The 26,156-nt window shown below is 40.7% G+C and overlaps 1 protein-coding gene across 1 annotated transcript in view; it reads right to left on the minus strand.

Moving 5' to 3' along the window:
• Positions 1–26,156, minus strand: part of MYO1E (myosin IE) — a 101,450-nt gene that overhangs the window by 2,843 nt on the left and 72,451 nt on the right. The window contains exons 19-26 of the mRNA XM_067305453.1: positions 25,177–25,321; positions 20,489–20,603; positions 19,573–19,742; positions 19,007–19,152; positions 13,160–13,306; positions 11,350–11,507; positions 10,601–10,693; positions 7,578–7,782 (exon numbers count right to left, since the gene is read on the minus strand). Of these exons, the coding sequence (XP_067161554.1) occupies positions 7,578–7,782; positions 10,601–10,693; positions 11,350–11,507; positions 13,160–13,306; positions 19,007–19,152; positions 19,573–19,742; positions 20,489–20,603; positions 25,177–25,321 (1,179 nt within the window). The remainder of the gene's footprint in view (positions 1–7,577; positions 7,783–10,600; positions 10,694–11,349; positions 11,508–13,159; positions 13,307–19,006; positions 19,153–19,572; positions 19,743–20,488; positions 20,604–25,176; positions 25,322–26,156) is intronic.

Genomic DNA, 26,156 nt, shown 5'->3' on the forward strand with positions numbered 1-26,156 from the left:
ACATTCTGCTGCTCTAAAATACCATGCCTAAAAATGACTTCTGTAAAGGTTGTGGTTCTGAAACCCACAACTCCTCTGGCTCCTTCCTCATGTACAGGTGACATTAGATCCTTGCCTTTTGAAAAAGACCAATCACAAAGAAAAACAATCCTCTGAAAGCCTCTGCTGAATATAGTAACCTTGGTTCTTTTTAACAAACTAATAAAGAATGTCATAGAGCTTGGGAAGAAAACCATGCAAGTGACTTTCTTCTGTGAGTACAGTTACTACTGTAGAACTTCTGGGATGTTTGTTTTTGTGCTTTAATAGTTATGAACTTATCAGAGAGAAATTTAATGATAGCATAAATTGATGTGGTAAGTGCTCTCTCAGATGCTCTTTCTGAACTTAATTGTACTAGTCTCCTGTATTCCTTTGTATGAGCTGGGTTGGTTTTTTGGGGGGGTGGGGGCAAGAGGGATTTGGAATTGATCTAGTTGAAAAATGATCTGTTAGTGTGCAGACCAGTCAGCTCCCTAACACTTGCCCCAGCCAGGGGAAGCAGCAGTTTGCAGGTAGTATCAAGCAAGTTGCTGAAAAAAAAGCAGCACGCTTGTTTTGCTGGCACTGCTGGCTCAGCAGGTACCAGTATTCGGCAACTGAAAACCTGAACTATACTGATATTTAGTTGACCCACTTGGGTGCAGCTTTCTGTTAGAAATCCATGCAGGCCCCATGCAGGGGCACAGATTTGAGTTTGCGTCCAACTCTTAAGCCAGTCCACAGACTAGGAAAGCAAATGAGCAGGAAGAAAACTGCCTGGTAAACTTGCTTACTGTTTCCTCATATATCTTCTGGTGGCAGGGACACCTGCAGCTGCCGTGGCCGATAACCACGGCCATGCTGCACGGGGTTGCCCTGGCTCTTTGCTGCAGCACGTTTCCCTCACGGCAGTCTCTGTAACAAACTTTAACGTGCTGCTTTTTCCTACGGCACAAAGAGTCAAGCCAAGCGATGCTGAACTAAAGCACGCAGCTTCCTTCTGCTCTGGGCCGTGACCCCCGGGCCGAGCCGGCAGCGCCCGCGGCGGCGCCCGGGCAGCAGCAGGGGGCGCGCGAGCACCGCGCCCGCGGGTCCCCGCGCAGCGCCCGCGATGGAGCCGCCTGCGCGCTCGGGCAGCTTTCCTAAAACGTGTGCGCGCGCGCACTGAGGAAACTGTCCTTCGCCTCTCCTTGTAATCGGCGCCTTTATGACCAGCTTCTGTAAAGGGGCAGATACAGTAGGTAGTGTTGCAATGCTCCTTTCCACCTGGAGGTTAGGTTATAAAATGGGCCTGGAAGTAGCTCTGGACATGTATATGAGTTTCTGTAATTGTTGGTGTTGGTGGAGTCAGTAATTTAGGTTGTACTAAAATCATAGCAAAAAGTTGTCAAGTTGGTCTTTTGACTCGTGTGCTCTGAATTGGTATTATTGCCATATTATCTGCACTCCTCTCAGGGTGGAGCATCACGCTTCCCACCATATCTGAGCAAAATACTATACCCCAGGTTGTATTTTATATAGAGAAAGCGGAACAAACTATGTGGTTGAGAGGTTTACTAGACACTTATTGGAATATTAAGTTGGAATATTCTAGAGAAACAACTTTACTAGGCCCTTTTTTTACCAGGCCTCTGACTTTCCAGCATAACACCCATATTGCTACTGCAAATTGCCTAAAGCTGCAGACCGCTTTAACAAAACAAAAAAACAAAATACTTCTCCCAAACAGCAGCTTCCCCTCCTACTTCCTTTTGCCCAGAATCATTGACTCTGCTACCAAAGCACTCTCCCTTCTTGCTTGTGGCTTTCTGTAGAAGCCCAACTTCCACAAAAACCCCTGCAGAAGGCTTGATGGCAGAGCCCTGCTTGTTCTGGTTACAATTATTGCTGTGGCTGCTTGTGGGTTTTTTTTTTTCTATCGGTTTTAAGCCTATACAGTTGTCAGTAGAATGAGAAAGACATCTTTACTGTCTGACCTAAGATACTGTTTTTTTGTTTACCTCAATCATAATTGCTCTTAAAAAATAGTAAGTATAAACAATAGAAGCATTAAATATGCTAATCATGCTTGTAAACTTGGTCAGTAAGACTGAAAGGGATGATCCTTCTTTTTTTTGTGTGCCCATAGCATTAGGAACTAATGCTGTGGTGTGATGCATCTGATCTCTCTCTCTTCTCTCCCAACCCCCTATGACAGAGTTAGTTAATGATTGACACTATGTCACTAGGTATTTGGTGGCTGCTGCATTTACAGTAATGAATACGTCATTCATAGTTGTCTGGCAGAAATCACAATGACTTTATCCTATAGCTAGCTTAGTTGTGTGGGTCTCTTTTTTGTTACATGAGCTGTATTCTCAAGATAAAGTAAAAGGCTAATGTTGGAGGAAAAAACTCTAACAGAATAAACTGACGTGGTGAGAATATTTCACCACCACTTAAAGAAATAGAAGTTACTAGTTTACAAAGATGCAAGCATGTTTAGAAATGATAGCACCTGCTGACAATTACTTGAGGCATTCTCAAAATTAGCAGTAGACTGTTTGTTTCATTTTCTTTGGTATTTGATGACCGATGGAAAAATGTTCTAAATATGCTTACAATTTCTTTATGGCTAGCATTTGGTGCATAGTGGGAAAATGCCTACTATTAGTACGATGGAGAAGACAACATGCCCTTGACTAATTTTGCTGCAGGGCTGACCACATTCACTCTGTGTATGCAGGAGTTGGAAAGCGCCTGCTTAGAAATCCTATGCATATCTTCTGATACTGAAAATCCATCAATTCCATGTACAGTCACTGTTTGTTTTCCAAGAGGTGTCTACTGCTCACATCTTCTTGTCATAGGTATAAAAGAACCATAGCAAGTACTGTAGTAAGTATTGGAGCCAGCTGGATTACACAAAAGGACAAAACATAGGCCACCAGGAGCTTCTAGCCCAGACCATGGGCTAAGGACCCCTGGCAGTGACATGCGTGGGTGCTTGGCTGTAGACTGACAGCTGAGAAGGGTCTGCTGGTATAAAATATGGCACTTCATACAGCTAATGGTTTTTGGCTGCCTGTAAGAGCCCACAGCCACATGGACCACTGGAGGAGGGGACCGAGTGTCTCCACCTAACCCCCAAGACTATTCCAGAGCAAAGGCAAATATGTTAAAGGGTTATGGAGAGCAGAGGGGTAGGTGGTGACTGGGCAAACGTTTGGTCTAATCTTGACTTCTCCCAGATTACCCCAAGTACAAGCTGTTACACATTTGACAAAATGATCTAACCTGGGCGCTTGGATCACAACAGCTCAGAGTAAGAGTATCATGACTGTTGCATGTTTGTTTATAGTGAGCAGCAACAGAACCACCCCTTTTACTAGGGCACGCGAGTACTGCCTACTCCTGTGGCAGAAGAACACTTACTTTACCTTACTTTGACGTACTCGGGCCCTTCCTTAGGCAAAATCCCTAATACAGTAGCGTCTTTTATTTCAGGCCTTTACATAACCTTCAGAGGAGATACGGGCTCTAGCTGGTGTGGTCAGTGAAGGCTCGGATTCGGCAGTGAGTCAGAGCAATGGTGCAACATGAAGCTGCTGGCTGCCAGCCGGCTGTCTGCCGTGGGCTGGGCTATGTGGCCCATCTCGCTGCAGGGAGAACAACAATTTGTCAGAGGGAAGGGGAGAAAGAGACTGTTTGGAGGAAGAGACGCTGAGAGGGACAGATGGATGACGTGAAGGTTGCTAAGAAGCTGCAAATACAGAGTTTGCAGCAGGAAAAGTCTGAATTTCCTCTTGTCTCTCCCCTCACTATCATTTGGCCCAGAGATGTAAGAAAGACAATTAGCTGAATGTACACAGGGCTTCTTACTTAACAAGGAAGAGGGGAACCCTCTCTGGCATGGGAGGACTAGTGAGGTGAACATCATGTGTGTTTGCTTGAATAGCTGTGGACTGCAGAATGGTGTCTGCTCTAACCATTACCATGAAAAATATTTAAGCCTTACTACAGTGTATTTTATTTCTTTCTGCTGGTGTAATTTTCCTTGTTGACTTAATATGCCTTGGGACACCCAGCTGTTACTAATAGTGATTTCTTTGAGAATCAGTTACCTCAGGGTTCAACTGCACAAATAGCAAGTGCTCAGCAAGAAGAAACACAAACTGCTTATTCAAGAATAGATTTTCTTTGCTAAAACTGCTGAATAGGCATCAGTCTTTGTCAATTAAGTAGCATTCAAATTCCCACTGCAGCAAAACCCCACTAATGAGCAAGAAAACAGAATATAAAGGGCTAAATTAGAAATTGTTTAGTCACTAAAAGCCTTTATGTTTTGTAAGGCCTTTAACATTCTGAAGTCCCATATATATTTAACAGAAAACTTCTGTCTTGATATCTACATTATCAGTGATAGCATGGGAACACATACAGAGGTTTTACCTACTCTGGATTTTCAATCAAGACCTGGAGCAGCTGCTTTCAGAGTTGAGAACAAAGTTCTGTTTCCCTCCCTGCTATGCCCCTGATCTCAGTTCCTCCTTTCTGCCACTTCTGGTGAGAGTTTTGATGCTTTTGACACTTGACTATTGGAAAATACCTGGCCAGAGCAGTAAAATGATTCCTCCCCCACCCCCAACTGCAACTTAGAAGTCTGAGTGACTGAAATAATCTTGCATTTGACACACAAGAGTACAGTCATCTTCCTATCAAGTGTGAGTGTGAATTCAATACAGGCATAGCTTGTTTTATTGCACTTTGCAGATACTGCGTTTTTTACAAATTGAAGGTTTGTGGCAACTCTGTGTTGAGCAAGTCTATCGGTGCCATTTTTCCAACAGCACGTGCTCGCTTCGTGTCTCTGTGTCACATTTTGGTAATTCTCGCAATATTTCAAACTCTTTCATTATTATTATATTTGCTATGGTGATCTGTGATCAGTGATCTTTGATGTTGCTATTGTAACTGTTTTGGGGCGCCATGAACTGCACCCGTACAAGACAGTGAACTTAATCGATAAACGTTGTGTGTGTTCTGACTGCTCCACGGGCTGGCCGTTCCCCGTCTCTCTGCCTCTCCTCGCGCCTCCCTATTCCCTGGTACACAGCAATATTGAAATTAGGTCAATTAATTAATAACCCTACAGTGGCCTCTAAGTGTCCAAGTGAAAGGAAGAGTCAAAAGCTAGAAATGATGAGCTTAGTGAGGAAGGTGTGTCGAAAGCCGAGACAGGCCGAAAGCGAGGCCTCTTGCGCCAAGCAGGTAGCCAAGTTGTGAATGCAAAGGAAAAGCTCTTGAAGGCAATTCAAAGCGCTACTCCAGTGAACACACGAATGATAAGAAAGCAAAACAGCCTTATTGCAGCTGATATGGAGAAAGTTTTAGTGGTCTGGATAGAAGATCAAACCAGCCACAGCAGTCCCATAAGCCAAAGCCTCATCCAGAGCAAGGCCCTAACTCCCTTCAATTCTGTGAAGGCTGAGAGAAGTGAGGAAGCTGGAGAAGAAGAGGTTGAAGCTGGCAGAGGTTGGTTCGTGAGGCTTAGGAAAGAAGCCATCTCCATAACATAAAAGTGCAAAGCGAAGCAGCAAGTGCTGATGCAGAAGCTGCAGCAAGTTATCCAGAAGATCTAGCAAAGAGAATTGAGGAAGGTGGCTACACTAAACGACAGATTTTCAGTGTAGACGAAACAGCCTTATACTGGAAGAAGATGCCATCCAGGACTTTCATAGCTAGAGAGGAGAAGTCAATGCCTGGCTTCAAAGCTTCAAAGGACAGGCTGACTCCCTTGTTAGGGGCTAATGCAGCTGGTGACTAAGTTGGAGCCAGTGCTCATTTACCATTTCAAAAATCCTAGGGCCCTTAAGAATTATGCTCAATCATCTACTCTGCCTGTGCTCTATAAATGGAACAACAAAGCCTGGATGACGGCACATCTGTCTACAACATGGTTTACTGAATATCTTAAGGCCGCTGCTGAGACCTACTGCTCAGAAAAAAAAGACTCCTTTCAAAATATTACTGCGCATTGACAATGCACCTGGTCACCCAAGAGCTCTGATGGAGATGTACAACGAGATTAATGTTGTTTTCATGCCTGCTAACACAACATCCATTCTGCAGCCCATGGATCAAGGAGTAATATCGACTTTCAAGTCTTATTATTTAAGAAATACATTTTGTAAGGCTGTGGCTGCCATAGATAGTGATTCCTCTAATGGACCTGGGCAAAGTAAATTGAAAACCTTCTAGAAAGGAGTCACCATTCTGGATGTCATTAAGAACATTCGTGATTCATGGGAGGAGGTCAAAATATTGACATTAACAGGAGTTTGGAAGAAGTTGATTCCAACCCTCATGGATGACTTTGAGGGGTTCAAGACTTCAGCAGAGGAAGTAACTGCAGATGTGGTGGAAATGGCACAAGAACTAGACTTAGAAGTGGAGCCTGAAAATGTGACTGAATTGTTGCAATCTCATGATAAAACTTTAACGGATGAGGAGTTGCTTCTTCTGGATGAGCAAAGAAAGTGGTTGCTTGAGATGGAATCTGCTCCTGGTGAAGAGGCTGTGAACATTGTTGAAATGACAACCAAGGATTTAGAATATTACAGAAACTTAGTTGACAAAGCAGCGGCAGGGTTTGAGAGGACTGACTCCAGTTTTGAAAGAAGTTCTATTGTGGGTAAAATGCTATCAAACAGCATCGCCTGCTACAGAGAAATCCTTTGTGAAAGGAAGAGTCAATCAATGCGGCAAACTTCACTGCTGTCTTATTTGAAGAAATTGCCACAGCCACCCCAACCTTCAGCCGCCACCACCCTGATCAGTCAGCAGCCATCAACATCGAGGCAAGACCCCCATCAGCAAAAAGATTACGACTTGCTGAAGGCTCGGATGATGGTTAGCATTTTTTAAGCAATAAAGTATTCTTTAATTAAGGTATGTACTTTTTTTTTTAAGATATCATGCTATTGCACGCTTAATATGTTTACACTATACTGTAGACTAACTTTTATATGCACTGGGAAACCAAAAAAATTCATGTGACTCGCTTTATGGTGGTGGTCTGGAACCGAATCGCAGTATCTCCGTGCCTGTACTGCCTGACACTGAAGTTAACACTGAGCTGAGCTGTACAGAAGCGGTGTATGAGGCAAGAGTCAAAGTTGCTGGCTGAAACAAAAGGACCACAAGTCAGAGTTTCTGGGCTGACAATGGCCATGGAGCATATGGCACCTGCTGTTACTGATCTGTAAACCAGAAGGCCTAGTTAAAGCCCACCAAGTGTTTTGATAGTCTTAAGTAGAAAGTACCATGCAAGTTTAATATCTTAATATTGGACCTATTGGAACTGGTTCACCTTCATTCCTAAAGGCCTATGAACTGTGATGGAATATGTATTTTGAAATCCTATGGAAGATAAAGGGACCTTTTGAGTGCAACTCAGTAGCATAATCTGGTCATCTGTGTACACAGTATAACTTTATCAGCCATGAATGGTTTGAATGTGTGAAGCGACTTACAGAAATTGACTCTTCTTTTTCTGATTTAATGTAAAATCTTACCCAGCTGCTCCTTGGTCAGGTACTTTGAGGAAATCCAAGCTATCTGGTTGCTCTGAAATCCTGCCTGATCCTCCTGACAGCTGCTGTGGTAAAGGTGGTCGGATCATACTTGTGTACAGGTTTTTCTGATTGGCCTGTTGGTTTGCTGGGACTTGGGAATGTAGTACAGACTGTGGGGGAGTTAATACTCCATTTTGATGATGACCTAGAAGTAAAGAAAGCGTGAATACATCCAGTCTAAATTACGGCTCAGAAAAGATAGTCTTTTTTTTGTGTTGGTGGTTCAGCTGTCAGCTAGACTCAGCTCTCAAAGAACTTAAAAACAAAATAAAGCTATAATCCTAAAGTTTCACCTATACATAGTAGCAGGTTCACTGATGATCTGCTTTGGACTCATGACTTCATAGATTCTTGCTCAAGTTTGAGCCATGTGGCTAGAACGTTACAAGTGTACAAGAGGATTTGCAAAGCTCTCAGCTGAATTCAGCCTCATTAATATTACCTAACAAACATGTAACCACCATACCTCTCTTTAAAAACAGTGCATAAAATTTCATCCAGATGGTCTTAATCTGAAGCTATGTAGAGGTACTGGGCTCTCTGGATATTTATTTATTTATTTAAATTTAAAAGATAATAAATGCCTAAAATTCTGAGCTCTGTGAATACTTGGGGGACTTTTTTTTTTTTTTTTGAGTTGATACAAATATTTGCTTGTTTAGCAAGCAAGTTAGTTTAAAAAAAAAAAAAAGAAGAAAAAGAAAAATGGCTTGTTCCTACTTTGATAGCTCAAAATGAGTTTGAATTTTCCAGATGATGATAAAGGTAAATGCTTTTAAACAAACTATGTCTCTAAGTGAATTTAAAACAAACCCACCCATGTTTGAGCTACTTGCAGGATCAGGGCTTAAGGAGTTCAATTCTGCATTCTTTGCATTCCTGAAACTCCCACTGAATTAAATGGGAGCTATGTTTATATTAAAAATTAGACTGGTTAATGCTGTGGGGTGATCCTCTTCTTTTTCCCGTGTGATTATGCCAGCTGGAAATTAGCAGCATGAATAGCAATGCAGAGAGGAGAATTCATATTTGTGACACTAGAGAAAAGCCTGCTGCATTCAGCAGCTAGTCTTCACTTCTGATATTCTTTTGATGCTATGGCAGACCTTAAGTAGTCAAAAATTCATACATAAAACTCACTTTGGGGCCCAAATGTATCATTAAGCTAGCAGTGCGTGTACATTACGGTTAAATAAGTAAAGGTTTATTTAATTCTGAACATATAACAGCCTGTTCAGCTACTGGACCATTGTAATTTCAAAACAGACATATAGCGGAATACATTTCAAATGATGATGGATCACAGAGTTTCTTTCCCACAGTGTGGAAGCAGGATGCAGAAAGTTGTTTGCGACTTCCAAGGAGCCTGAGGCAGTTGGGTGATTTGGGCATCTACCTCCTTGAAAATCCTGGCCGATCTCTTTGGAACTCTTTTATACCAGTTGTCTTTTATCTCAGTTTCCAGCTCTAATTGGCTATTTTATAAAAGGGGTTTATTTTCTTTTTTAAAATAATATCTGATAAGGCAATTGAGTTGAGGTCTACGCAGAAGATTTCTGCTCATGCTTTAAACAGACTACCCTAATGCATAAGGGTCAATAGAGCATTTAACTTTAGTAGTTACACTGGTCCTGCCAGGAGGCCACAGAGAGGTACCAATGGTTCATGAACATCTGTAGTGTAACTTGAAAGCCCAGTGTCTTGCTGCACAAAAAGGCAGGGCCTTCTAATAAGGACCCTTTGACTTATCTGTTCAGTGGTTGTCACAAGCCCTGGGGGGATATATGATGATAAAAGGCCACACTGCAGGTATGGGCATCCACTGGAGCCAGTGGCTTGAGTACAAATCTACATTCAAACTATTTTAACATGAGGCGAGTTTGGGCTTGGTCTACAATCATGAGGCTTTCTCAACCAGTTATTTTTGTCTTTTTCATGCAGCTGTAAAACTACTGAAAGAGTCTTTGAAAATATTTTTAAAACAGACATCCCTTGTTCTAATTCACCCCGTATGACTATTTGGTATGAAGACAGTAGTGTTCTCTATCAACAGTCAGAAGCAGTGGTTTGCAGACTGGTTAACAACTTTAACTACAGTAATTTAAGTATCTTGCCACTTTACTACAAGCAGTTCTTGCAGACCGTGCACGTCTTAGTTTTTGACTCATACTGCTATGAGGTCTTACTTGGATCAGGAGCTACCTGTTTAATTTGATGACCAAGGCTGCTTGTACATCTGACATACTCTTAGCATTGTGCTTCTCAATAAACAGAAGCTGACTGAAAGAGAACCCTTTATCAAAAACACTCTGGGGAGTGTAAAGAAAAAAACACTTGGGAAATGGTGGGTCAATGGGATATTGTTCTCTCCTCTGAGTTCACAGGCTAAATTAATCATATCTTTCAAGGGCAGAAGTGAAACACCCTAATGACATCAATCTCATGCAAAAAAAAAAAAAATTACTTACTGGCATGGCTGATACGCTTCAGCATTTAGCCTATACAAAAGTTGTTACATAACAGGATAGGACAACCAGACATAAATTGCATTGCATATTGTTTTGCGTATTGTTTATGGCACTGAAAGCAGTTTCATTGCTAACCATTGTCTGTCTGTGCTGAGTGTATATATTTTGCCCTAAAAGGAGAGTGAACAAGGCTATGGGGTTAGTTTTATATTCAGTGTTTTATAGTAAGAGGCTTAACATGACAGTGTCCGTGACAACTGGGACATGTCTGGTGGAATACCAGTTTGATTGTCAACAACTTCCAACAACATAGTTGATTAAATCCCTACAGAGTTGAAAAGCCTTTTCAAATATATCTGTTTCAGTTAGGATCAATCAAAGAGTATTTCAAAGCTTTACTATGAAATTTTTACTGTGAAAAGATATCAGGTGACAACGGTAAAGAGAAAGACTGAATTTGGAACTTTGTTTTTGCCCAAGGCTAACACGACTTACCAGGAGGAGGAGGTGCGGCTCTCATAGGGTACGTCTGACCTTGAGACCTGCTGGAATATCCTCTGCTTTGGGTAAGGTTCCGTCTAGTAGGGCCTGTAAGAAACCAGCAACATTTTCTTTTCCTTTCTGGATTACATTCATAAGATAAGTCCTTCTGGCTGCCAGGCCTCTCCTCTGTGGTCAGACAGGGCTGATCTTTAGGAATAAAGAATCTGCCTCCTATGGTGTTTGTTGGCCAGGTCCTGCTCAAGCTTTCAGTGCAACAAGGATGACTTGGGCATATTCTCCCTTTTGTGATCCAGTTCAGTCACATGATTTAAATTTAAGCTGTCTGAAGGCTGCTGTAAATGGGACCCAAAATACCTTTCCTCATATCACAACCTGTACTATCCTGATGCAGACCTTTCTGTATCAGCAAGCCTGTAGGAACTGCAGGCGCTTAGAGCTTCGCTAATGTGCTGTTTGTAGTGTCACATGATTAAACATAACATTTCTTTTGCCACAGGGAAAAGAATTTCAGACACCTCAGGAACAGTCACTATAAAATGGTGAAGGAAACATTCCAGAAGGACTGCAGAGCAGCAGGGAAATCTGTTGTATCATTAGAATCTATAACTTGATCTTCATTTCAGTGTTACAGAGAAACAATAAAGAACAGGCTGAGTCTAGATGCAAGCAAGGAGAAAAAAGTCAACCATTCACTAAATTTCCAAACCATTCACTAATTTCTAAAGGAAATTCATACTTACGGGAATTCTTTGGTAGCCCTGGTCCAATGCTGATCTGCAGCACCTTATTACTTGGCTTGAGAATGGCTATATCACCTTGGCCTTGCATAAATTGTACTTGACGAGAACCACCAGAGCTCCAGGGCCCCCAATTCTCCTTTTTGAGCTTCACTTCAAGTCTAATATAAGCACATGAACATAAGCAAAAAAATCTAGAAAGCATTTACATGTGAAATCAGGACAATATCACTTAGCAGCAGATAACTTAGAATTATAAAAATAAAAAGGACTGTAAAGATAGCTAAGACTGAGAAACTGTATTCCTGGAGTAAATAAGCTAACATGAAACACCTAACTAAATCTGTTTCGTGCTTTTTTTAAATGTTCTACTTTACTGATGCTTTTAACTTTCCCAGCAGAGCCACTCAAAGGAAGTTGAGATGCTCTGGAAAGGAGGGAGAGTGTAGTGAGCTTTGGGGGAAAATTTGCAAAGATCTGAGCAACAGATGTGTCTGCCATCATGCAGATTCAGGCACTGCCTCTGCAGGAGCAAGCTAGTAAGATGCTCCATTCCTAAACAGTCTTCTGTATATGCTATTAGATGACCTATATATGCTTTAGGAGTGGGTTTTATGCATGTTCTGGGAGTGCACATTCTTGCATATATACTTGAATCTTCCTAATTTAGAGGAGTTTTTTTTTTTTCTCCACATGTATACTCTTTCCTAGTATTTCCGCACTATCTATCATCTGCTCTGTATTGTAACTGGATACAAGCTAACAAGACCATGATTTGTACTGGGCAGAACCCCAGAAGTGTAATACATTACATTTTACATGAACAAAAACAGTTACTCTGGATACTGGCTTTGGATTCCAAGACTATAAGAATATACACTACAGGAATGGTTCACACTTCACTCTGTCCTCCTGTGCCATTATAAAACTAAACTAATAATGTCCCTTTATAATTCTTACACTTCTTTGAAGGAAGCAAAATAAACATGCAAATCCCAGGCTTGCTGTTGCTAATCTGTTTAAAGGGTAGGAGTATTAACAAAAACACGTTTGTTGGGATAGTTTCCAGCATGTCCTTACAGCTAAAATGGACATCAAGCATTCTGTAGCTTTGCAGGTGTGTTTATGAAAATTGTTCACAAAATTATTTAGTTAATGAGGCTACTTCAGGCCCTCTCTCATCCTGCAGTTCTCTGCCTCTTCCCTCCCCTTCCCTCCCCCCACAAAAAAAAACCCTCAGAAGAGATGTTATTTCAGATTATCACATTATGACTCTGGAATTGTCTTCCGAACTCCTCATCATAATGTATCCACAGCACTGGGGCAAGGTTAAGGAGTTTGAAGAGGATGGGACGCTCCCTTCTTGTGCTAGAACCCAGCAGCCAGCTCAGAGACGGAGAGCTTGGACTATGGTTGCACCTTCACGGTGCAGAAACCGGCCTGGGCCCAGCCGTGGGGCAGGCTGGCACGGCTGCTCTGCGGCCCACCAAAGCTGCAGTCCCTTGGGCCCGATGCCTCCTTCAGTAGCACGAAGGCAGCTCAGCTACACTGAAGGCAACTCATCTACATGGAAGCCTTACAGCGCACAGACAGCAGAACCCAGCCGCAAGCCGAGGTACGATCCTAGCCTGTTACTCTGAACAGCTATGGCAGTCGGTCTCCTTCTTGCACACTTAGATTTTACACTGTGCTGCCTCCTATTAGTCTATAGCAAAGCTTAGTGTCAGGAGCTCAGAAACTAGCATTCACTTGTTTGCCAAGGCAGCAAGAGTAAAGATTATTCTTAGAAGCCTATTGCAAAAACATAACTCACGTATTGCTAAATTTCAGAGGTAGTTTTCTTTGTGTTTTCTCTTCATATCGTTTTGATAAAAGGCTTAAAAATTCAGTTTTGAAGACTGATTCAAGCAAACTATCGTATTCCTGTTCATGTAGAATGAAAATGTCATCCTGCATCGTACTGAAAAGAAAAAGCATATACCATTCAGATTAAAATTTTAACAGCAAATATACCCAGCATTAACTGTGAGTACTCTGAGAATCTCATTATAATTTTTTAAAAGTAAGAAAGAAGTCCAAGCAGCAGTAACTACAGAGCCTTGCTTTCAGCAGACATTTTTTTTGGGGGGGCAGCTGATAATAGAATACCCAAAACAATCCTTTCTGAGAGATACAAATGCTAATTTATCATTTTTAAGTAATTACTGTTATCATAAAATGAGAACATGTGCTACAATTTCAAGTCCATATCTTCAGTAATAGCAAAACATATGATTAGAGATGATTGATTTAGAAACTTGAAAGATACTAGTCTTAAAATAAGACTGAAACCCAACGCAATCAATTTCTGAATGAAAGCTCTGAGCTCGCCCTTGTCTTTCGCTTGCACTGGTTTAACACTGTCTAGAAAATACACATGTTGGGTAGTTAGTTCCACTGCCAGCCTTGGATCAACTCCTATTCACACCTGCTGCAGACACTGCAAACCACTTTAATATCCACATGCCAGTACTTTGCAAGACTGATTTGTGCCCTCCCAGAGTCCCCACAGTAAAACCATGTCCTTCATGAGCCTTAGCCAGGATTACTGTTGTTACAGCAGGCTTGTAATTTGTTTACATGTGCATCATGCTTTTAACAGCATGTTGGCTTACTTCCTAGCTTTAACTACATTGGTGCCTGTCTGCTTCTCTACAACAAGGTATAACCAAGCTTGCTAAATAAGCCTGCGAGACCTGAAAATGGAGTTCTTGATTATACCTCATACAGTGTAACCATGTAATGCCTCTGTGCAAGGAGGCTCCACTTTGCTTGGCCACGGGTCCCCCTTTCTTCCCGTCTCCAATAGCAAGCAAGCAACCATAAGATGCTCAGTTCAATTTGCTGATCCCACAGTAAACTAACTGGTTTTTCTGATGCTGGGTCAGGGTCCCATAGTGCCAACTTGCAGAAGCAGGTCACTACGTGGCAGGACAGTGCTGAATCAGACCCAGGAGCATGGTGGGGGGCATAATGCCAGGACAAGGGACTGCCCCATGGGCAGCACCCACGTTTGCACTGATGTGGCATGAAACCTCTAACTTCATGTGCGATTTCATGATCAGTTCAAATCAATTTGAAGTTGTCATGCTGTCAGAAGGGGCTGCCTTCCCATCTCTGCTTCTCGCCCCTTTTTCCCATGTGCATTTCTGTTCCTTCCCTAGTGCTAGAACATCCTCCCCACCCCACCCCACCCTTTTTCTGGTAGATTAATTTTCAGTTTTTTTTCTTGCTTTTCAGTTTCTCTGATCCAGGTCCCAAGGCAGCCACCCAAGCACTAGCTAGTGCTAGGGGTAGGAAACATGTATGGCAGGGAGAAGGGGCAGTGCAGGACTTCTGACGACTGTGCTGAGCTGAGACGTGCTTAAACTTGGACAAAACACTTATCACTGGCATGATACTTTCCCAAAATAGACTCCAAACAACGATTATTCATACTGTTGACAATGGGAGTCTGCATCAACATTGAAATTAGGCCTCTATCTCACTCTGTCTTTTAATGAAGAAAGAAGCATAGTTAAATATTGTTAAATATTCCCAGCAGGAAACGTGTGACTCCTTTTCATGGTGCTTCATTTCACTGCAGGGAGGCCGAAGCCAAAATTTCTCTGCTGTTTTGTCAGTGCTGTTGGGCAATTATTATTTGTTCTAATAGTGGACTAATTCTACCCTACTCCTGTGCATATAAAGCCATCTGTGAGATGGTTACAAGATAAATATGTATTTTTTTTTTAAGAGAAAAAATCTGAAAGTAAGAGAAAGAAAGTAAGACACAAATATGGCCACCAAACTATCCTAACTGTGATTGAGGAAGGGGTTGTTGCCTGAATGATTTGTAGCAACTTCCTCCACAGTTCCTCGGACTCAAAAAGAATCCCACAATTGTTTCACTCAAGAGCTATTTAAGAGGAAATTAATATAGTGAGGTTCCTCCCTTCAGCAAGCAGCTCCCCTCCCCAGCACAGCACATGCTGATGGTTATTAGACAGCACAGATGAAGTCGCAGATTTGTGTGTTATATTTGGATTCACACTTCGACTCTTACTAACATCCTTGGGCTGCAGTTTCTTCTAGAAGTTGAAACTCGTACACTATTTTTAAATGAACTGTGTTAGCGTGTTGCTCTGTTACCTGTTTGCTTCCATCTCATCTTCTGCTGCCGTTACTAACATTAGAAAATATTATTTTACCACTGTAATTTCTTTCAACACATTAGATATCACCTAAGCAAAAGAGGCAATCTCAGTTTGCATTTCTCTTTGGAGAAATGGGCCTTACATATCCTGTTGCATTTAGAATTAACATTTATTAAGTGATTTCAGAGTTTTTTCTAAACAAATGCATACTAAAAACTTGCCACTAGCACATCATTCAGCGTGTCAACATCTGCACTGTAGAGGTCAAGGCTGTGGAAAACCAGGCCTTTTTGCAGCCAGGTGAAGGGAAAGCCAAAATTATTTAACTTTCACTGAGGAACAACTTCTTTAAATGGTTTGCACAGCAATAAATCACATGGAGAAGGCATTGATATCTAATACAAATCTATATATGCCTTATTTCAACATTTCACAGTAACTAATTATAGCACCTAAGGAACTGAAAGAAGTTTCAGCTCAGAAGGGAGCTGCCTTCTATCACAGATACAATTAAGTCTGTTCACCCACACAATGTTTTCCAATCATCTAGCAATTAGCTGCTTCCCGCTTGGAGCATGCTCTCCCAGCAGGTGTGCCTGATTGCTGACTCTTTAAATCTGAAAAGGGTGACCAAGACCAGCCTTTCAATCATTGCTTTTCATCTGATTGCTGTGGGCAATGACTCTCTCTAGAGACTGTGAGTATCTTTTCATTTATTTTATGCAGAATTAAGAATAACTTTATTTATCTACTGGAAGTGCTCTCGACATCAGATACAAAATTACAGTTCTAACCTACTTAACACATTAGGTAAAGTATGAGTTGTACCGCTACTTATTTTTCTAAAAGTTTAACTACCACCATTGCACTTCATACCTCCTTTCAAACTCTGAAGTGCTGGGCTCATTCTGGGAAAGGATGCATGAAACTATGAATTTACCTAATCACATTAAAGTACCTAACTGTATTCAAAATAGCAATGAGAAATCTGTGAAAACAGAGTAAGAGCATGATCTTCTTGCCTACCACCTCAAATCAAGCAAAGCTACAGCCTCAGCAGGGCTCTGAAGGTGACCTGTAAGAAAAGCCCAAGAACGACATTAAATGTTACCCAGTCAGCGGTATTATTTTTGCTGACTTGGCAAGGAGCCTGACTTAACAAAACTGTTAGGATGGCCGGTCTCACTGCTTATCAGATGAACTATAAAGCTCAGTTATTCACTGCTACTAAAAACACAAGAATCCTTCCATAAGAGTGAAGGTTGTCATACTCAATACCTTAGACAGATTCCAAGCTGAGTGCTTTAAAGTGCAATTCCTTTACTAAGTTATTATACAGCATTACTTAATGTTAACACATGTCAATGCTGTTAATTATTCTGCCTTTCTTGTATATATCCAAGCTTACATCCATATACTGTGCATAGGTTTCTTGAGAGATAGTTATTGTTTAGGAATGTAAGGAACCAGTTATCCTCTCTCCCCCTTCCATTTAAAAATGCTATATTTTATTTTATATTAATCTAGTTAAAATATAGTTTAACCTGAAAAACAGTACAAACAAGAATATGAAGCTTCAGCTCGTTATGAAACTTCAAGGCTGCAATACAGACAATAGCTAAAAACCATTCTGGATAAGCTCATGAAGAATGTAATTTCAATTATTTCCCTCCAAGACAAGGGGTTTGAGATTCCTTTCAAAACCAGTGAGAAATCAATTATCTTAGATATGTAAAAATTTTAAACCATAGGGAGAATAAACCACAGTTTTGAAAACAAAAGAGAATGCAAGTTAGAGCTAATACAATTTTTGTTTTGAGCCTGACATGTCTGAAAAACTGCTTTCTCAAAAATACATAGTTGGCAATGTATGCCCCAATAAAGGTTTCATTCTGTTCTACTAGTTTAAAAGACTGTTTAATGTTACAAGCCCTAGCATTGCCACTGAGAATTTTATCTCAGATTCCAATGAAGCAGTAATTTTTGTAGCTTTTACAGGCTGTGCTGTATTACTATTATGCTGCGTCAGCACAGAGTTAAGATACCCCTTGAGTAATACCCATTTTGAACTCAGCCCATACAACCTGAAAACATGGAAAAGCCCTCTTGTGCCCCTTGGTTTTGTTTTTTGGGACTTTTTTGAGATATCTAGACAACTGGATAGGATGCAGTCCTGAATCTGCTTCCAGCATATACAAGAACCAATGGCTTTTACAACACAATAATATCAACGAAGTAAGCTTAAAACATTTTTAGACATAATACAATATACATATTTCTTCAGAACCAAGCACATTTGGTTTTACTTCAAAAAGTCTTGCTGAACTATTATTTACATGAGGAGTGTAACAGCTTTCACTAACTTGGCAGACAGCCGTCTCTTTAGCTGACTCAATGCAACTATGCCGTTGGAATGCTGCAGACCCAGTTTGAGTGTCTGGCTGCAGTCTGTTCAAGATTTGCACAGCACGCAGTCCAATCTTGCAGCAATAAAACAACAGGTTTCACTCTCATTTTTAACCTAGATTTACTACAGTTGCTCGCTGTTGCAACTTTTGTTATAAAGGTGTATGGTAAACAAACTACTGTCTTTGAAAAAGCCATTGTGTGTGCCGACACACTTTGCAGACTTTTCTCTCATCCTGAAATGGCTGTGAGTTAAAAACTCAGCAGAAATGTGAAATCTGCCATTTTTTTAAGCACTATAAAATATCTGTGAGAAGATTTCTGACTTCACTTTCTGATTTCAACATTTAAAGTACACTTGTTGCCCTATGAAGCTGGATCTGCATTCCTGTTATGTTAAATTACATTCAGCTACCAGCTCTGATAAACTGCAATAACAAATACAAAGGTATCCACAGACTTTGTCCCCTTTTCAAAGGTATAAAATGATGTAGACAAGAATACATTTGTCTCATGGGAAATCTCTTCCTGGTTTTACTTACTCAGCTAACTGGGTTCCCCAGCTCTCTGTGGAATCCCCAGATACTTCCTGCGATCTGGGATTGGTTTGACATTGAGCCAGCAGAAATGATGAGAAATCCAATAGAAATAAAAGGTTGGAATAGCCAACCAGAGAGAGAACATCCCCTTAGAAAGCAATGGACTCGCACAAATGTACTTACATAGAATCAAGAATTACTTACGGAATACAAGCTTGAGCCAAAACGCACTAGAACCTCCTTGCACTAATTATCACAGTGAATAATATCCTTCCCAGAATACATTTTGGGGGACACACCAGAGAAGTGAGACCTAGTGTAAGTGAGCCATTTTAACAACTACTCAGAAAATGTTCATGTGTTTGCTGTAAACATAAACATCTATTCCTAGAGCACACTTACAAGGGCTGGGAGTGATATACAGTTTCAGCTTTGCTTACGTACAAAATTTAATTGATATAGCTCATGAAACAGCCTTCATCAGTTGGTTTGTCTCCCCTTCCCTACACAAACTTCTGTCAATGTTTTCAAGGTACTGACCTTAGAGAAACTGAAAGAATTCTCTCCACTTCCATCCTCCGCTTTAAGACTTCCTTCACTTGGCCTTTCTCTGGACCCTGCTTTATCTTTTCACGCCCAATCAGGTATATGCACTTTGGAGTGAGGACAAGATCTCGCTTCACGCCCTGAAATACAAAATTGTTTGAAAATATATAGCTATATGAAGATCAGCTCCCTAATGTCATACAGCTATTCAAAATATATAATAATGTATTGTGATTTGGGGCAAGGTCATTGGCTTTACTTCGAGTAGGAAAATACTGATGTGAGCAATCACACGGCCTAAGAGTCAGACTACACTGGGCTAAAAAGTAGCCTGTGCTGGGACAATAGGGTTCAAAACAGCAATGTTCAGATCAAGAGAGTGTAATTGCTTCCCTGCGCCAAGTATCACATGTCTTTTAGGTTAAAGACAGTATTTTTTCAAGCTGTTGTCCTAGGTGGTATGACTAGTGTTGTGGCGTTTCTGTTACAGAATGGTGAAAAGACATTTGTATAACTCCCTAGCAGAACTGATGATTACTGGGTGTTCTTCTTAATCTTACCTTAAATCGCCTATCATATTTAGTGACGGTATCTGCAAAATCAATCTTCTCCCGTTTGCCCACAAACTGGCGTAGCTCTGGATGGTCTTCCATGCCTATGTAATCTCCCATAAAATTCCTGTTAATGCTGTTTCGTCTTCTCTCTTTCTTGTTCAGCAATAGATCAGAAGCTTAAATACCAAAAATAAACAGTGATTTGTAGTATTTACTATACAATTTTCTAAACTCATGCTCTGAAAGTGCTAACAGTTTCAAGCAGAACTATTGGGGAAGAAGCGATAATCAAACTGTTTATAACCTGAAGAAAATAGTGAGAAGCTGGTAATCCTTTATATAAGGAACCATGTGATTTTTAAATCCATTCCTACTGAAATACACTGATGGCAGGCTCAGCAGTCCTGATGAGTCAGAATTTCCATAGTTCCCAAAGTGCTCCTGATTCAGTATTTGCTGTTGGAAATTAAAGGTTAACTCTTCCAAACCCAGAATGTTGTTCATTCATACTTCAAAAAACTGAGCTGTTAAACAGGTGTTCCACCATTTACCAGGAAAGTAATTGGGCATTACAGTTCTTGTATTGCTTTGTATCATCCCCAGGCCATCCAGCTCCTGTATAACTGTGGGAAGCACTAATTTTCCCTTCCCCTTGAAAATCCCTGATCTCTCTTCTACCTGCTCTAGCTTTGTTTTGAGAGTGAAGTACCAAGAAACCCACGCATGTAGAGTACAGTGTAGAGCACCCAACCTCAGCAGTGGTACCTCAGGGTCTAACAGTTTGCAGTCATTCCCAATGGATTCCCCATCTGCAGTGCAATGGTTTGCTCTACAGAGGGAGCTATTTCCTTCATCTCTTGTAGCACTCTTTCTATTTCTGGAATCATGGGTGAAATATCTGTCATCAGAAGTTAGGACCTACCTTCTTCTCTCATTTGTACATATTTTTTCCTGGCCACATACTTCCTCCATGCCTTCTGGATGGCCCGGGCATACCCATCATACTTCCTTTCTCTCATCTCTTCCAACAAAAATAGCTGCACAAAGAAATGGTACAGTGGATCAAGCATTTTACAAGAAAGGAAAGTTGGGGAAAAGGTCATATTTTACTTTCAACTTTCCAGTGTATTTCAATCTAGACCCAAGCTGTTGCCTCTGCTACAACCAAGGGGTCCAAGATCAGAATGTCAAGGAAACATATTTGGGAGAGATCTCTGAAGTTGTCCTGGCTTATACCAGTCTACCCACCAACCCTGATACCACATTTTGAAGGAAGATGACTGTCGGTTCTCCCTGAAGTACTACTGCTGTACTGCAAGGTTCACCTGTGAGCATCTATCCAGTCTCCATCTCCAGCTCACCCTATTCTCAAAAATTCCCATTTCTCTATCAGAACCTTAGTGTGTATTAAGGGGATTGGTGCCACGCATAGCATAATGCACTGAAATCACATGCCGCTTCCTTCCTTGTCTGAATTTTATATTGGCATGGCCATTCGCTCCATCCTTCTCCAGCAGTTAAGTTTGCGGGCTGGCTGCAGTCTTTTACAATCTGACCTTATATTTTGCTACGACATAATGAGATATGAATCTAAAATGTTGGGGGAATTCAAGAAGAAATGCTGGTTTATTAAAAATGAAGTGCATCCCTTAATTTTTGAGAACTTGCCATGTCCACTGAAATATATGCAAGTTTAATGCATTAGAACAATTTTGTAATTACTGTAGGATACAGCATATTTCACCTTAGCCTTTTGCATACTGTAAATTTAGCTTAAAAAAAGAGAATTTCTTGTTTCTTCAGTAGCACAAGCACTTGGCTAACAATTATGGTATTACCTCACAGCCTGCTGACTTGACTGTTGTTTATTATTTCCCTCTACTGTGTGTTAAATATTCATAAGCATTTTACTTCTAGCTTTCAAGAGATAAAATTAATTAAAACAAGTATATTCAGAAGTAGACTGAATTGGGCATTGGGATCCCTTGTTCAGTTTGCTGTCTTAAACCATGCAAATCTAGAAAAACAGTGTTGCTTGTATTGATCTTAAAAGGAAACTAGATCTAGTGCAAACCATTTCCACAGGACCTCACTTGCTCTTGTGCAGAGTTATTTATTCAGGTGTTTGATGGAAATGTAAATAATAAAGCCTCCTGTCCACCACCCGTAAAACCTTACTTCACAGTTAGCTGGCAACTCTCCATCTAGAGAAAGCTTATAAAAATCCCTTCATAAACACGCAAGCATTAGATGGGATTTCAGCATGCAGCTTGAGTTCTCCTGGTGCAAAAACGTACTCCATGTCAGTGAGGGCCGTAATCAAGCCCTTAATCATTGCAATTCAAGTTATAGTAACAATAGTGATATTGTCTCTTGTGAACATGTGCCATTTATTTTCCTAACAGTAATGCTAACTGCAAAATCTCATTGCAAAAAGTCATCAGAATGACACTTAATGAAGTCCAATAAAAACATCGAGTTAAAAACATGCTTCAGTAAAAGATAAGTTATAAAATACAAATACTGGATAAACTATTTTTACAAATATGTATTTATTATACAGCCTCCTCTAACATTCCCTCTGAGCAAATCAAATCAAGTATTTTTTTCATCCTATTGGCAGTAACAGGTGCTCTTCTTTACTGAGGGAAAGAAGAATCTTAATTTACCATCTAAAGGTTCATTTTCCTTAAAAGTAATATGATCCTGGCCAATACTTTAGAAACAAGGTGAGAGCTATTTGTCTTTTGTACTAAAAATACAAAGTAAGCTTTAGAATACACAATTCACAGTACTAAAATATGGTTTTGAACTTAAAACAAAAAAAAGCCCCAAACTAATTTCGGTCCTCTCTTAAAAAATTAACTTCATGGCTTTTCAAAAAATACATTTTGAAAGAAACAGTATATAGTAATTGAAAACATGCGTTTAATTTAAATTGAAATGGAAGTGCAACAAAAAAAATTTACTCTTTTCAGTCAGCACCAGGTTGTCTTAAATGGCAGAACTGCCCTCCAGTGAAATTCACAGAAATGCTACTAAGTGGCATTTAAAGGCAACCAGGACATAGTATTACAGAAATGCATTAGAGTGGGAAGACCCAACATACTCTCCACTGACCACCACTGAAAGGATTGTTATAACAAGTGATGCTGGATTAAATGTTAAATGAGATGATAGTGCTTTTCCATTCTCCAATATTGTGTTCCAAAATGCAAAGATGTTTCTCATACAATGTATAACACAAGGTAATTTGCACCCCTTCAGCAGCCTAAAGCATATTAATATAAATTTAGTACTCCCAGGGAGGCAGAGCCAAAAGAGTCTATATAATAGAAGCAAGACTTTGCGAGAACTATGGCACCTACATTTGAAACTGCTTTTCCTGCTTGCTTGGCTGTGCCATGTTCCCTGGTAACACTTTATGTGCACAAACAGTCCTGGGCACACAATTGTCTTCTCCAGTAAAATTCCCTAACCAAAAAAGAGAAAGGCCACATTTCCTCTCCTTGGCCTGATGAATTCTTCTTTTCTTAGCAGAAAGTGGAAAAGTTTCAAAACAAATGGGAAACATGACTTCTTTCTCTTGGAGACAACCTAGTAATTAGCATATGATGTTGGGGTAGAGCAGATATAGGTTTTGGCCACTTCAGGCCAAGGAAGAACTAGATCCTGTCAACATGGGTCATGCACCCACAGCATCAAGGCACTGCCTGATGAGCATTTGAACCATTCAGCTATTAAAGACAGGCACTAACAAACTTGTTCACTTTAGTCTTTGAAAAAACAGGAATAAGCCTTACCCCATTTGAAAACATGGCTGCTGAAAATCTGTGCTTTAATAGGGGGCAAAGATACCAGTGTTTACGGTCTTTCAGCAGTCAGGCAAAGTTAGTTGCTTATATGATTTATTACATAAAATTGAAAAAATATGTTAAAATTCTGGACTTATCCATAAGATAGGGTAACATTGGGAAAGACAATCGCACAAAAATCATTTTAGTTTCTTCCTTAATTGTTAATCTCTCAAACAGATTGTATTGGGTCTGCAACTAACTGCACTGAATGGCATGGATGCAACATAATTTCATAGTGAAAACAAAATTAGCTTTGCTGTAGTGTAAGAAAATGAACATAGGACTAGAAGATGCCACTTGAGCTACCAATTCTGTTCCCTTGCAATTACAAGCAACTAACTAATCCAGATTAGTCTACACAGATACTTGACCAGAGCACGTACTTGCTGCTGCCCTATAACAAACTTGAGGTCAACAGTAAAGAACTAAAAGTCACATCTGTAACATCACAAGAAGATATCAAAGACATCACTAATGTCCTAGGCTATTGCATCAACTTTGTAGGACAAAACTCCCCAATGATCTTAGGACATAAACCATGCCCTGTGCTATAGAAGAAGGCAAAAGAACCTCACACTTCCTCATAGTTGTCTAAGCTAAGGTGTGTTGCTTGCAATGACTAAGTTGGATCAATCCTAGACTGGAATTTCCTGCTTTGCCAACAGAGCATGGATCTAAGAATCTAAAATATGCTGTACAGTTTAAACAATATATACTATATTATATAAACATGTTGTCTTTCTCAGATGGCAAGAATGGAAAGTCCTGAATGGATGATACTGTCTTAACCTATATATGCAAGAAACAACACAGTTTTGATTGGCTTAGAAGAAGGATTATTTTCCCCCCTCAGCAGGAGTCTTCTGGTGTGATTGGGCACAGCACAGTCATTACCTGAATTATGGCTACTCTGCAGACCAAAAATATGTTTCCACAGAAGAAAATGATAGTAATAAAAGCATTCTGCTTTTATTTTGATATGTAATTTCAGGTAAAGCACCAAGAAGCCAGCTAACCCTAGCTGCAAGGTGTGTTGCAGAAATGAAGCCTGATTGCTTCTGAAGCAATGAGGAATACATGCTTCTGAACAGAATATATTTTTTCCTTGTCAACTTTCCTGAATAGTGGTGTAAGAAAATTTTTTTCCAACAGACTTTGAGCAGTTTAGCAGCTACAGAATACAAACAGCTTTATGATGGCTCCCTAATGTTTTCTTTGAATGGGAGTTTGTTTCAGTCATTCTCTAAGGTCGAGTTATTCAATAATGCAGAATGTTTCCTTATTATATCTGGGGGCTATTCTCCTATCTTCATCAGTAGTTCTTGCACTGAGAAGACCCATTTTTTTTCTTGAGCTAATGGTCATAGATATGTTTTCATGCCATGACATTCCTTCATATGACAATTTCTCTGATGACTGAGTGTCATTAAATGCATCAGGAAGACAAGATGGGATATATGCCACCTTACACCAAAACATCTGCATATCCCATCTTGTTTTTCTGATGCATTTATGTTGCTTGTGTCAAACAGCATCATGATCACACAGGTTTTTTTATGTGCTGTGCCCATTATACAAGTGCCTAGAATCCCTGCTGCACCCACAGCATCAAGGCACTGCCTGATGAGCAGCTTGACTTAATTTTGATATTTCTCCCACCCTAGCAGATCGCATGCAGACCTCCTGAGTAGGCAGGTCTTTTATTTCAGCAAAACAGTGTCACATTTAAAGACTTGTATCCTGCCACACTTACAGATTCCGGAGCTTTGATGAAGACTTTAGATTTCCCAAGTTGGTATTGGTCAGGATCCATGTTGACTGACTGGAGCAGGTGGAGAACTCCTTGTTTCTCGTCTCCTTTCCAGGAAGGCCAGGTTGCTTTGGTCAGAATGGCATATCTGAACAACCAAAGAGAAGAAGATATTAAAACTTAGCATCACACAGCAGCAGCAGAATACCACTGACTCTTAGTCAGTATCACCCTTGGGGGTCTGACCATTTGGCAGGACTTGGAGAAGCATAGAAGGACTTACAGAAGATGCACAATTTTAAGGTGCTCTTTAGCAAGACCAAACAACTGCAAGGAGAAGGGCAACAGTGTCCAGGATACTCCATTTCCAGATGCTGAGTTATTATTTCATGACTGCAGTAGTTAACTGCAGAAAGTTTTGCTTGCTGTGCTCTCCTAAATCCAGGGTAAGGATATTTACTAGCAATGGTTTATAGCGCAGTGTTAAGTACCTCCATCCTTGGCATTTCACTGATTCCTTCCCAAGCATGGGGTCAGTTTCCCATTAAAGCCCTGCTCTGTCCCCTTCCTTGTTCTTACAAAGGCCTTTTGTGTTTCCAAGCAAGTGGCCAGCTTGTGCTCCTAACCTATCTGTGGACAACAGCTGGTCTGCCCTTAGCCACTGGCCTTTTCCCAGGAAGCTTTTGGCTTGGCCTGTGCTACAGGAGGGAAGATGCTGCGATGTCGTTGCTGCCTGGAGGGAGCACTGGGAACGGGCCACGACGTGGAGCAGGGAAGGAGGCAGAGAGGTGCTGTGATAGTGCATGGTGTTTGAGAGATTGAGGTGAGCAGTCCTGTCTCACAGTGTTCTCTGTAAGCCTTGGAAATGAGGTGGATGCCAGGTTACAGCTGCTTTTAAACTGCCCACCTTTTCAGGCCTAACGTGGGCTTTTGGAAGGGGCAGGCTGTATGTACAAAGCTGTCCTGTTCCACTGCCCCCCATG

The sequence above is a fragment of the Apteryx mantelli genome, chromosome 15, assembly GCF_036417845.1.
Source record: "Apteryx mantelli isolate bAptMan1 chromosome 15, bAptMan1.hap1, whole genome shotgun sequence".
NCBI classification, from domain to species: domain Eukaryota; kingdom Metazoa; phylum Chordata; class Aves; order Apterygiformes; family Apterygidae; genus Apteryx; species Apteryx mantelli.